This window comes from Sander lucioperca, chromosome 7, assembly GCF_008315115.2.
Source record: "Sander lucioperca isolate FBNREF2018 chromosome 7, SLUC_FBN_1.2, whole genome shotgun sequence".
Classification (NCBI taxonomy): domain Eukaryota; kingdom Metazoa; phylum Chordata; class Actinopteri; order Perciformes; family Percidae; genus Sander; species Sander lucioperca.
Window position 1 is genome coordinate 1,694,753 of NC_050179.1, and position 11,304 is coordinate 1,706,056.

The 11,304-nt window shown below is 39.8% G+C and overlaps 3 protein-coding genes across 4 annotated transcripts in view; 2 read left to right on the top strand and 1 right to left on the bottom strand.

The window, feature by feature from the left end:
• The first annotated feature begins 101 nt into the window (after positions 1-101).
• The window catches only part of LOC116038616 (cytochrome b-c1 complex subunit Rieske, mitochondrial-like), a 23,581-nt gene continuing 12,378 nt past the window's right edge, over positions 102-11,304 (top strand). The window contains exons 1-2 of one of the 2 annotated variants that reach the window (XR_004102139.2): positions 102-345; positions 1,100-1,758. Coding sequence is in view for 1 of the 2 variants with exons in the window: in XM_031283145.2 (XP_031139005.1) it covers positions 234-345; positions 1,100-1,710 (723 nt within the window). In the remaining variant the exon portion in view is untranslated. Of the gene's footprint in view, positions 346-1,099; positions 1,814-11,304 lie in introns of those variants that run through there. The other variant, XM_031283145.2, reaches the window with a different exon arrangement.
• zgc:112052 (protein C19orf12 homolog) lies at positions 2,193-3,773 on the bottom strand. Its single transcript, XM_031283146.2, has 3 exons — positions 3,615-3,773; positions 3,011-3,171; positions 2,193-2,920 (listed from the first exon to the last, which is right to left on the bottom strand). Exons 2-3 carry the CDS (start codon positions 3,168-3,170, stop codon positions 2,655-2,657), a joined length of 426 nt encoding a protein of 141 aa, XP_031139006.1. The 5' UTR covers position 3,171; positions 3,615-3,773; the 3' UTR covers positions 2,193-2,654.
• Positions 5,822-11,304, top strand: part of uri1 (URI1 prefoldin like chaperone) — an 18,448-nt gene continuing 12,965 nt past the window's right edge. The window contains exons 1-2 of the mRNA XM_031283142.2: positions 5,822-6,221; positions 7,172-7,206. Of these exons, the coding sequence (XP_031139002.1) occupies positions 6,150-6,221; positions 7,172-7,206 (107 nt within the window). The 5' untranslated portion in view covers positions 5,822-6,149. The remainder of the gene's footprint in view (positions 6,222-7,171; positions 7,207-11,304) is intronic.

Genomic DNA, 11,304 nt, shown 5'->3' on the forward strand with positions numbered 1-11,304 from the left:
GCCATGTATCAACACTGAATATATAAAGTGTAATTCTAGCATGAATTAATCACCTCAAAACTATGTAAGAACTCGATATATTAGGAAAGGAGCGCTTTGGTCAGACCGTACGTAATTCGGAACGTTTTAAAGGCGGGGCGGTTTCAGGTAAAGCAGCATCAATGCGTGAAGTTTGTACACAAGAAGGTCTTGTCCCCCTGCTGCGGTGTGGGCATCTCTTATTTTGAGCAGACATGATGTCCATGGCCGCTCGGTCCGGGGCTCTTGCCCCGTACTTGCATTCAACAAAACACGCAGTTAAAAGCCTGGTGAAACCTGGAGCCAAGGACTTGGCGCCTGCTGCTGGTAAGAGGGGGTGAAAGATGGATGTGTGTGGCAATCGTTGCAAGTTTATTGACTGCGTCATAATAATAAAACTGAACTTACTGACTTATTACTAATTGTGTTCGACAGAAAACGTCGAATATTCACTGGTTCCAGCTCATCAATGTGAATATTTGCTGATTTTCAGTGATATATCAACCTAAAATCTTCGGGTTTTGGACTTTTTTCTGTAATTTAAGAATTTTAATTGTCTTATTCGAAAACAAAAAATAATCAGATCAATCGATAATTGTTAGCAGCTATACTGACAGTGTCATGATTTCTAAAATCCAGTTTAGACCTGATCTGATGAGCTGTATTGTAGCCAATGTAAGGGAAAGTAATCATACCCTTGACTGGTATGATATTGTAATTTAAAATGGTGTCTTTGGTTTCAGTAATCTATAACTGCAATGCGTATGGATGCAGCATATAAACAGTAACGTTATATAAATCAATCATTATTAATTGAATCCAAAATTAGAATTTTTAAAATGTCTTTACCATTTTTAAAGTGAAGTGATCCAATGTCCAAGGTCACATTAATGCAACATAAATCATTTAGTTTGTGTGGTTTATGATTATTAGATCTTCTATTAATTAAACCTATAGGAGGACACGGTGTGAAAGAGAAATGCATGACTTTTAAATGTTTTTGTTAGATGCTGTAAGCTATATTTTACAATCCATCTGCTGTTTTTGTCTTTAAAAACTGCATCTTATGTCTCATTTCCAGCTCCTGGGGGGATCCGTCTTGCCCACACAGATATCAAGATTCCTGACTTTACAGACTACCGTCGCCCCGAGGTTACCGACCCCAACAAGTCCTCCCAGGACAGCAGTGATGCAAGAAGGTCGTTCTCTTACCTTTTCACTGGAGCGACCACTGTGGTTGGTGTGTATGCAGCCAAGACAGTGGTCACCCAGTTTCTCTCCTCAATGAGTGCTACAGCAGATGTCCTGGCCCTATCCCAGATTGAGATCAAGCTCAGTGAGATCCCTGAAGGCAAAAACATAACCTTCAAGTGGAGAGGAAAGCCCCTGTTTGTCCGCCACCGCACAGAGAAGGAAATCGCCACAGAGGAGGGTGTGAATATGTCAGAGCTGCGTGACCCCCAGCATGACAAGGATAGAGTGATTAACCCCAAGTGGATCATCGTCCTCGGTGTGTGCACCCATCTGGGTTGTGTGCCCATCGCCAACGCTGGAGACTTCGGAGGCTACTACTGTCCCTGCCATGGCTCCCACTATGATGCTTCAGGAAGAATAAGAAAGGGACCAGCACCTCTTAACCTGGAGGTTCCCTACTATGTATTCCCTGATGAGGACACACTCTTGGTGGGATAAATACTGGAGCTCTGTTTCAGTTCCTCTATGTAATATGTATTTTTTTGAGTGTTGAGGGTGCAATAAAATATGTGTATTCACTAATAAAGACATATTTCCAACTGTATGAATGAGTTATTGCATCTTTTCACTCGTAAAAAGTCAGTTCTTTCTTCCATTGTTCTGCATCATTTTGCTTGATGTCTTTGATTAATTGCATTTTTATGTTGGGATTAATAAAGTACTTTATCTCTATAGGTTTTTCTTGTTTTTTTTAATCAGGAAAGTCTTAGCCTCCATATGTGCTCTTAAGAAAGTCAAAGGGCCCTTCGTTACTTTTAATGGGTTTGTGTCAGAAAATATGACAATTTTATACCAGTAATGGCAGCAGCAAAGAGTGTGAACTGCCAAGTAAGATAAAGCGCTATCGTTTCACACTCGAATCACAGATGGATTTAAACCTGATGAACAAGTGTGCTGTGGAAAACTGAACCAGAGAAATGCACAGGCCTTCTTTTATTGATGAAATAATTTAAATATAATATACTGTGCACATATGCTCGTCAATTCCTAGTCTTAAACTTAATAAATTATCAAATCAAAAATATTTCACACTGTACAGTTAAGTGCATAATCCTTTGTATTGAAATCGGTGTATCTGAACCATGATTATCAGGGCCGTCAAAGGCTTAATGAATAAATAATTCCTTCAACTGATGGGTGCACTTCACATAATAAATTAATCCAGTTATACAGCTGTTTCCACAGTCATTTGCTAACCTCATATTACCCAGTGTAACCTGTTGCCAGGACTGTGATATCTGTGCAATTTTACAAAATGTGATATGACATTTGATGAAAAAGTCTCTCCAGCTTCATAACATCAGTTCACATTATTTTCAAAGACTCCGTCCTCCTGAGCGTGCGCGCCCCTGAGTCAGGTTATCCCAGTTTTTCCACAGACACTAATCCACGTAGTGCACCTCCGCCTGGAGCTCCTTGGAAATATACCCGAGAAGGGCGGCTGTGAGATGCTGCTTCAGGGTGGCGTTGCCCATCACTAGAGCAGTTAGCTGAGCCAAATCTGTCCACTGAACGTCTCCCAGGACAACCATAAGATCATCGTAAAGCTTCTGCTGCTGCTGAGGACTGAGCTCCATTATGATCTGAGGCAGCGGTTTGAATTGTCCACTGGTCAGCCAGCAGCCCAGCAGGCCTCCAACAGCACCACCTACAGGGGAAGAGGGTTTGAAATTTGTTGAATTATGATTGTACATAACATATACGTTTTGTATATTTCGGTAAGTTACATCCCACTTACCCACTGCAATACCAAGAGGGCCCCCAACTAACCCTCCAGCGAAGGCCAGTCCACCAGCTGCTGCTGCTCCCTTCCCTGAGCCTTTCACTGTGGTCTGGATTTGCTGATTGGCAGATAACTCAGAACACAGCTTCATGACATCATCAATTCGATGACTCATACTGTGGATCAGAGTTATATACTTTTAGGAGACATATAGAAAGTAGAACTGTAAGATACTTAACAATCTAACAATAAGCATAGAATAAGAAATCAGGAAAATACTGCCAGTTAGAATAGTTAATATACAAGTATTTGTTGTTGGCTATTCACAAATCAACAATTTAGAAAATCCCATCAGACACTGACATACACTAAACAATTTCAAACATAGAAGACTAAACATGGTCCTGCATGTATTGAATACTGCGGCACATAGAAACGTTCTAAAGCAATCATTTACAGATACCAATATAGTAGTATGATAGCTCTGGTTGCATCAGAAATCTTCATAAATGGCAAAGGTTAACGTTTCAATGTAGCATCCACAGCCCATTTCAACAAAAAAACATTAGCCATTCGGCCAAGCCTGCTGTAATAATCACTGTAAACATTATAGGCTTACCTTGCTGTGTTATGAAATCCTCATCAATATTTGTAAGGCTGTTGTTATAATGTTATTATGATGTACCAACTAATTTCTGATTAGCCGGTTACTCTTTCATTTCTGAGCTGACTATGGCCGCAATGCCCGATGGGAACAACAAAAATGCTGCGTTCAGGAACATTCGGCCAATCCCCCATATAGAATTCCCTGCATTTTGGTAGGAAAACAACCAAAGATACAAGTTTTATTAGGTTAGCTAGGTCAGTAAGTCACTGAAAATGCTCATCACATAATTACAGAAAAAAAAAAGATTGAGACAAAGTAGAGAATAAGGATAATATTATATTATTCTACCGTAATAGTATAACACAGCAAATTAAATTATTTAAATTATTATAAAAGCCCTAATTATTAATCTCTCAGATCAGTGTGATTATTGGGGAAAGTTACTTATCCCTTATAACTTCTTCTTAATTTGATGAGTAAAGGCTCTTTAAGTGGTATGAATTTTCAAATTAATGGACAAATTAAGGGACATCTCGTTCCCATACCAAACATAAGAGGTGAATTATGGATGATGTTTTTAAGGGGTTCTTGATTCACAGTGCATCATCTGTTTTTGCTATTATGACCGGTACATTGATATTTCCGACAGCAATTAAAGGCGACAAAAACAGCCAATGAGCGTCTAACAACAAGGGGGCTGGAACCATGGGTGGATTTGCCTATATTCATTTTCTCAAACCTAACTTGTTTATCACAACTGACCTGTCTGAGCTAACTAGGGCTATATATACTGATAACTATGTGGGCTATTATGTGAATAAGTGTGTGTGTGTTTAAATATTATCTGTAACTACGTGTCTGTGCAGGTACAAGTACAGGCGATCAAACTGCTCCTTTTCTTATAGATACATCTCTGACAGTGGTTGTGCTCGTCACTATTTTACTGTGTGTTGGTCAGTTCTGCAGGATTTTTAGCTTGCTAGGCATATCCGTCGACTGTTTACATTTGTGCAAACATCCTTCATTTACCCAGAGTACACTGGGAGACACAGAGGAACAGCTGCGACTTCGTATGGCTAAAAAACGGAAAATGCAATGTTTTGTCTTCAAAATAAAAGTATGAAACGGGACTAAAGAAAGAGATGTTTAGAGATGCTTGTTTTTTACGTGAATGTGTCCATCTTATGCTCCATTATCCTTCTACTCCACTTCATTTCAGATTGAAATGTACTTTTTACCCAACTGCATTCATTTGACAGTTATGCTGCATAATAACATTAGTTTGCATGCACACAAAACTGTCTTAACTTATAAAAACAACACACTATTATTTAACTACCCAAGAATGCATTTAAATGAACTCAAAGAATTAACACATGCAATGTCAGCATTAATGCAACTGTTAATTAATCTAGCCATATTCATCTGTTCAACGGAGCACATGTAATCAAAAAAATATGATTGGAAATAGCAACATATGAAGCTGTTATTAGAACATCAAGACCTTAGAAAAGGCGAGGTCAAGTGTGTGACCCTTTGTATGCATGGGCCCAGTGACGTCTTGTTAAAAATCAAAAGATTCCCGTAAACTTATGGAACATTTTGTTGTATCTGATTCTGAGTTGTTGCTGTCATCTACATAAATATTGAAATCACAGGAAATTATTATGCTGTCAAAATCAATAGTGATTTTAGATTTTATTTTTTTAAAGGATATACTCTAGTTTGTGATGACCAGTAATGATGTCATTAACATTGAAAGTCTTTTTGGCTAGAGATCTAACATTAAGCAGTGCAAGTTTCAGAGTGCAAGGAGAATTAGCACGGACAGACATAGAAGACATAATTCATTTTCATAAACAATGATGACAAAGGATGAAATGCAACAATACAGTGTACCACGCAATACAATAAAAAAATACAATAATACAGCAATAATGTAATACTACCATTCCTTATGATGAGTATTTTTGTTACATTTTGCTGACAATATTTGCATACTTTTACTCTATAATGATTGTCAACCTCAGACCCCTATAGGAGCCCAAAAAACTCCAAAGGGGCGACAGGGTGATATTTTTTGTTAATTTACCAATTCAATTACAGGTTTACCTCTGTTCATTCATTGGTGTTTTGTTCATTCTGTGTTGCTATTTGAATATAGCCTACTTAAAAGCGACATTTTATTTTGAATATGTTGAACGGAAGTTCCGGTGTTATTTTGTCTTCTTGACATTGGACCCATGCATTGGACCGAGGTGCATGTCGCAGCCGCGAGTGACCAGGAATATTTGCTAATCTTTGGATATTAAAACCGTGGATATTTTTGGAAAAGCATGCAGAAATCTTGAAATGAGAGTGTGAAATGGTATCACTTCCGAAAGTGAGGATTATTATCACCGCCTCATTGATGAATACAAGCAGAACGGGTCTCAGGAATAGCTGCTGCTGCATTCATAAACACTTCTTTAGGACTCACAACAACCCCTGAGCTTTGTTTTGGGGTCACAAAACACCACATATTCCTGTTGTGCACGTGGGTTGACAATGGCTGAAAAAGCTAAAATGAATATAGAGCATCTCGGCGGAGTTGCCAGGCTCCGAGAGGAAAACGAGAAGGTAAGGTAACCAGTTGACACGAAACAAATTTAGCTGGCTAACGTTAACGTTAATTAACGTTTGGAACGTTAGCCAAACCACGCGTTGCACCAGCAGCAAGGGTCTTCAAACCACGAGTGGATCTAACGTTACTAAAGTGCTTTTTACACGAAATATAGACGTTTGTCCACTAATTGCACTAACACATATGTCACATTAGTAAGTTGTGAGTTTATTGCTTTGACTGTCCATGTTCGAGAAGCTTCCTCTTGCAGCCACTCACATGTTCAAGTTCTTGTTACGCAAATGTTGCCCGCAGGGAGGTGTGTTTAGTTTCTGTTCTCAGCTGCTAGTTTTACTTGACTTGACGGATTTGTTGGCCTCTACACTTTTTGGAAACTGACTTTTAACGTTTTTATTAACTGTCGACCAGCTTACTGTTTAACACGTAACAGTTATTCCACAGATAGTCATACGGGAAGTCCCGGACTTACAACAATACGATCTGATAAGTTTCACTTTTTGATTAGGAATCAGTATAAACACTGAGGAAGTTTAGCAAGCGTTTCCAACAAACGTTGGAACATTTTGGTTTGCATACATGATATATCACCATATCTCACAGTGAAAGGCAGATACATGACCATTTGAATGTAACGTTAGCCTATAGTTTTGACAGCTGTGTTTGTCTTCCTCTCCTGCTTCCTTCATCTGGTTGGGTGTTTTGTCTGTTTCCCTGTGTGTGATTATTCTTTTCTTTAATAAGTTGTGTATTAGCATTGTAGTATTTGCATCACCAGTGAAACTAAACATAACATGTTTAGGAATTGGAAAAATCTGCTTGTGGCAATAATCACAGTTGTCATTTTACCATTTACTCCTTTAGACTAGTAAAGCCCTAACACAAGGCTGTGTACATTTTAAGAGATTTTCCACATGATTTGAATTGAAATTATCTGTCCTAAAAACAGGTGGTGAAAGACTGTGAAAGTCGGATTCAACACTGGTAAGCATTAAGAAATCCCATGTTCTATTTCAACAGTTCCATAGTGATAGCATTCTTTAGTTTTTTAGCTTGCTTTTGTGTGGAGACCAGGGATGGTAGTAACACCTTTTGTTTGAGCATCAGTAACTCAGTGGTTGTTTGTGTTAGATCTCTCAATCTTTCATACACGGTTCCTAGTGCTGGGCGGTATACCGGTTTTAATTTCCCGTACGGTATGAATTTTCACATTCCGCGAACAGCTCTACTGTCGGGCTAAGCTGTGAGCGTATTGAGAGGAGACCCATATTAAGTGCGTACCCTTTTCACTCATGAGTAGGCCATACCTTTATAACTCAACAATTAGTCTTGCATTGCCAGACCTATCTCCACAGCGCCGTGGAGAAAGGTTGGCTACACCACACATACATTCTAGGATAGGTGTACAGTTCTTTAAACCAATCACAATCGTCTTGGGCGGTCCTATGCTCCTGACGCAGTGACGGTGGCTCTTGTTTTGGTGGAACATTTGCACCCCGCAAAAGAAAACGCCATGTACAATATTAAACAAAGTTAACTGTTCAAACAGTACAGTAATGTGAGCTATTTAAATTAGCTGGAGAAATGGTTAAACATAATTTGCTTTTACCAGTGATTGCCGTGTGGATTTTGTCCATAGCAAATCTCCACCAATCTGTCCCAAAACGTCCCAGTTAGATAGTAAATACCGTAAACATATTCTTTGTAAATGTTTTGCATTCATTCCCCAAAAGAACCAAGCAGACCTGCCGTATTGCACAATCCAAATGTTCTTTAAAACTTGCCATTTTCAGCGTGAAGTTTGTTGTTGTTTCCCGAAACGGACAGAGTTTGATAATGGCAACACGCAGAGAGTGGAAGGTCGGGAACATCGGTCAGGCAATTATCTAATGGCCCTGACACACCAACCCGATAATCGGCCGTCGGACAGTCTGGCGAGGTCATTGACTCGAGTCTGTTCGGTGTGTTCCGTGCCGTCGTCCGTCGGAGGAGCTGTCGGCCTTCATTTTGGCCGACCTGACTTGCTGCGTCGGAGGGCGGGCAGTCGGACTCTAAGCCTCTCAAAGTCGACGAAAATCTTTTAAACTGACCTTTGTCGATCTGAAATGAAGACAGATTCAGCAACTGCATGGCCTATTTCTCGCTTAGAATGTTTTCAGAAACACGTTTCAGTGAACTATCTTCATAAAATATGAGATCGTATTCCGAACGAAGCCGCCATTATGCCCAGTTGAAAAATCCAGGAGCAGCCAGACCCACGTGACGCGTTCGTCCATTTTTTGGGCGACAATACAGATTAGCGCCGCCTGCTGTTATGGAGACGTATTACGTCTCGCGCACGCGCAGAACGTACGCTCAAGTCGGAGTTGCTTCGTTGTGTTCTGAGGCACTTTTTGGACCTCGGGGAGCAGACTGATCAGTCCGACTTCCTTTTCTGCGGTCGGCCGTCGGGTTGTTGTGTCGGTGGCTTTAGAAAGGTTCTCCGTTGATCAAGACTACACACAATCACAGACTACTGACAACAATTAATAAGCAGCAACTAACTCTTTAACAGGGTAAAACACCATGGCACAGAACAATTTGTGACACATAAACAATTTGTAACACTAATAATTGTAAATTTACACCCCGGAACGGCATGCTGGGTAATGTTACAACAGCTAGCCAGGTAGCATAGTTTATTATCAGCTGGGAGATGCTCCTTCACATTCAACAACAGAAAAGAGAAATGAAGGATGAAGATAGAGAGACCGGAAATGCACCAGAAGAACGTGTGCCCCAGCGAGGAGCTGTCTGCTGTTGGGAAGTGTTTTTGGTGGTAAAAACCAAACTTAACGTTACTCTGTCACCTCCGAGAAGCAAGCAGTGGAGTGACACTACGAATGTAATAAAAATCCACCAGACAAGAACATGGTACATGCTAGAGACTGTCGAGAAAGACGGGTTCAGAACAATGATTGAAATACTGGATTTGACGTATGTCTTGCTGGGGGCGAAAGTACTAGCCAAACTGCTAACCCAATTATAACGCCGAAGAAAGCTGGAGCTACTTACCGTCACCCACAACAGCAAACCTGTGGTCAGTTTATAGGTTTTATACCACTATCTTAAACTTTTTTTGTTTTGTAAAGGAAACAATGTTAAAGTTGTTGACATATCTATTAATTTGTAATTTTCACAATAAAACTTGTTTATTCTGCAACTGTTTCATTCATTCTGATTCCTTCATATATTGAATAAGTTTGTGGTGCAAACATAACTATAAACTATAGTAATCAAAGCTTTCAGTATACATGATGACATTAAAATGTTTTTTTTTTATATTCAGTGTACTCCGGTCAGTCGAAAAATCAACTATAAATCTATATAAAGGTCCAGTCAGGCAAAAAAATTTCTGGTCATACCGCCAAGCACTAAGGGTACCCATGTTTATCTTCTACGAATAAAACTTGTTTGGATAAGGCTCAGTCCTTACCGCAGCGGCCCGGGTTCAATTCCAACCCGTGGCCCTTTGCTGCATGTCATCCCCCTCTTTCTCTCCCCCTTTTCCTGTCTTCAGCTGTCCTATCGAATAAAGGCCAAAAAAGCCCCAAAAATTATCTTTAAAAAAAAAAAACTCACTTGGATTTCTACTACCCAATCACAGATTATGTGAGTTAATTTCAAATACAAAGAGTTCTGTTACAAACTACCCCACTACTGGGGTGAGTTGTAACACTAGCTGGAGATAGATGTAACAATGAGAGGTCATTTGCTGAAATAACATCCATACTATCCAATTTATGTAAGAATGAATTTGACCAATTGAAAGTGACAAAAAACACTTATTTGCCCTATTTCTTCTAAAACTTGCTGTGTTGACTGTATTCTTGAATGTGCATGTGTCACATAAGGGTTCAATCACTGTCACAGTTTTGACAAATGTAGATGGATGCCCCTGGGGTGCAGGCTTTGTTGGCACAGAACTGACAAATGTACACGTGCATGTGGGCTTGATGTTGGCATGAATGCAAAGCATCAAATTAAATGAGGGCAACTTTAGGTAATGTAAGTCGAACCATTGCTTCTACAATACAATGAACGCTAGGCAAAAAATAATCTTAAATCGTAAAAAAATCCACAACGTTGCTCACAGAGAACATGCCACTTCTCCTGTGAGTTCAAAAGGAAATGGGAGTGTATGATATTTTTAAGATTAACAATCTTTAATTTGTTTTGGAACAAAATACAAAACATACAGTGAGGAAAATAAGTATTTGAACACCCTGCTATTTTGCAAGTTCTCCCACTTAGAAATCATGGAGGGGTCTGAAATTGTCATCGTAGGTGCATGTCCACTGTGAGAGACATAATCTAAAAAAAAAAATCCAGAAATCACAACATATGATGTTTTAACTATTTATTTGTATGATACAGCTGCAAATAAGTATTTGAACACCTGTCTATCAGCTAGAATTCTGACCCTCAAAGACCTGTTAGTCTGCCTTTAAAATGTCCACCTCCACTCCATTTATTATCCTAAATTAGATGCAACTGTTTGAGGTCGTTAGCTGCATAAAGACACCTGTCCACCCCATACAATCAGTAAGAATCCAACTACTAACATGGCCAAGACCAAAGAGCTGTCCAAACACTAGAGACAAAATTGTACACCTCCACAAGGCTGGAAAGGGCTACGGGGAAATTGCCAAGCAGCTTGGTGAAAAAAGGTCCACTGTTGGAGCAATCATTAGAAAATGGAAGAAGCTAAACATGACTGTCAATCTCCCTCGGACTGGGGCTCCATGCAAGATCTCACCTCGTGGGGTCTCAATGATCCTAAGAAAGGTGAGAAATCAGCCCAGAACTACACGGGAGGAGCTGGTCAATGACCTGAAAAGAGCTGGGACCACCGTTTCCAAGGTTACTGTTGGTAATACACTCAGACGTCATGGTTTGAAATCATGCATGGCACGGAAGGTTCCCCTGTTTAAACCAGCACATGTCAAGGCCCGTCTTAAGTTTGCCAATGACCATTTGGATGATCCAGAGGAGTCATGGGAGAAAGTCATGTGGCAGATGAGACCAAAATAGAACTTTTTG

Coding starts and splice junctions, on each gene's coding strand:
- zgc:112052 (XM_031283146.2), bottom strand. CDS start 3,170: ATGAGTCATCGAATTGATGATGTCATGAAGCTGTGTTCTGAGTTATCT. Junction 2,921..3,010: donor CCCTCTTGGTATTGCAGTGG/GTAAGTGGGATG, acceptor CTTCCCCTGTAG/GTGGTGCTGTTGGAGGCCTG.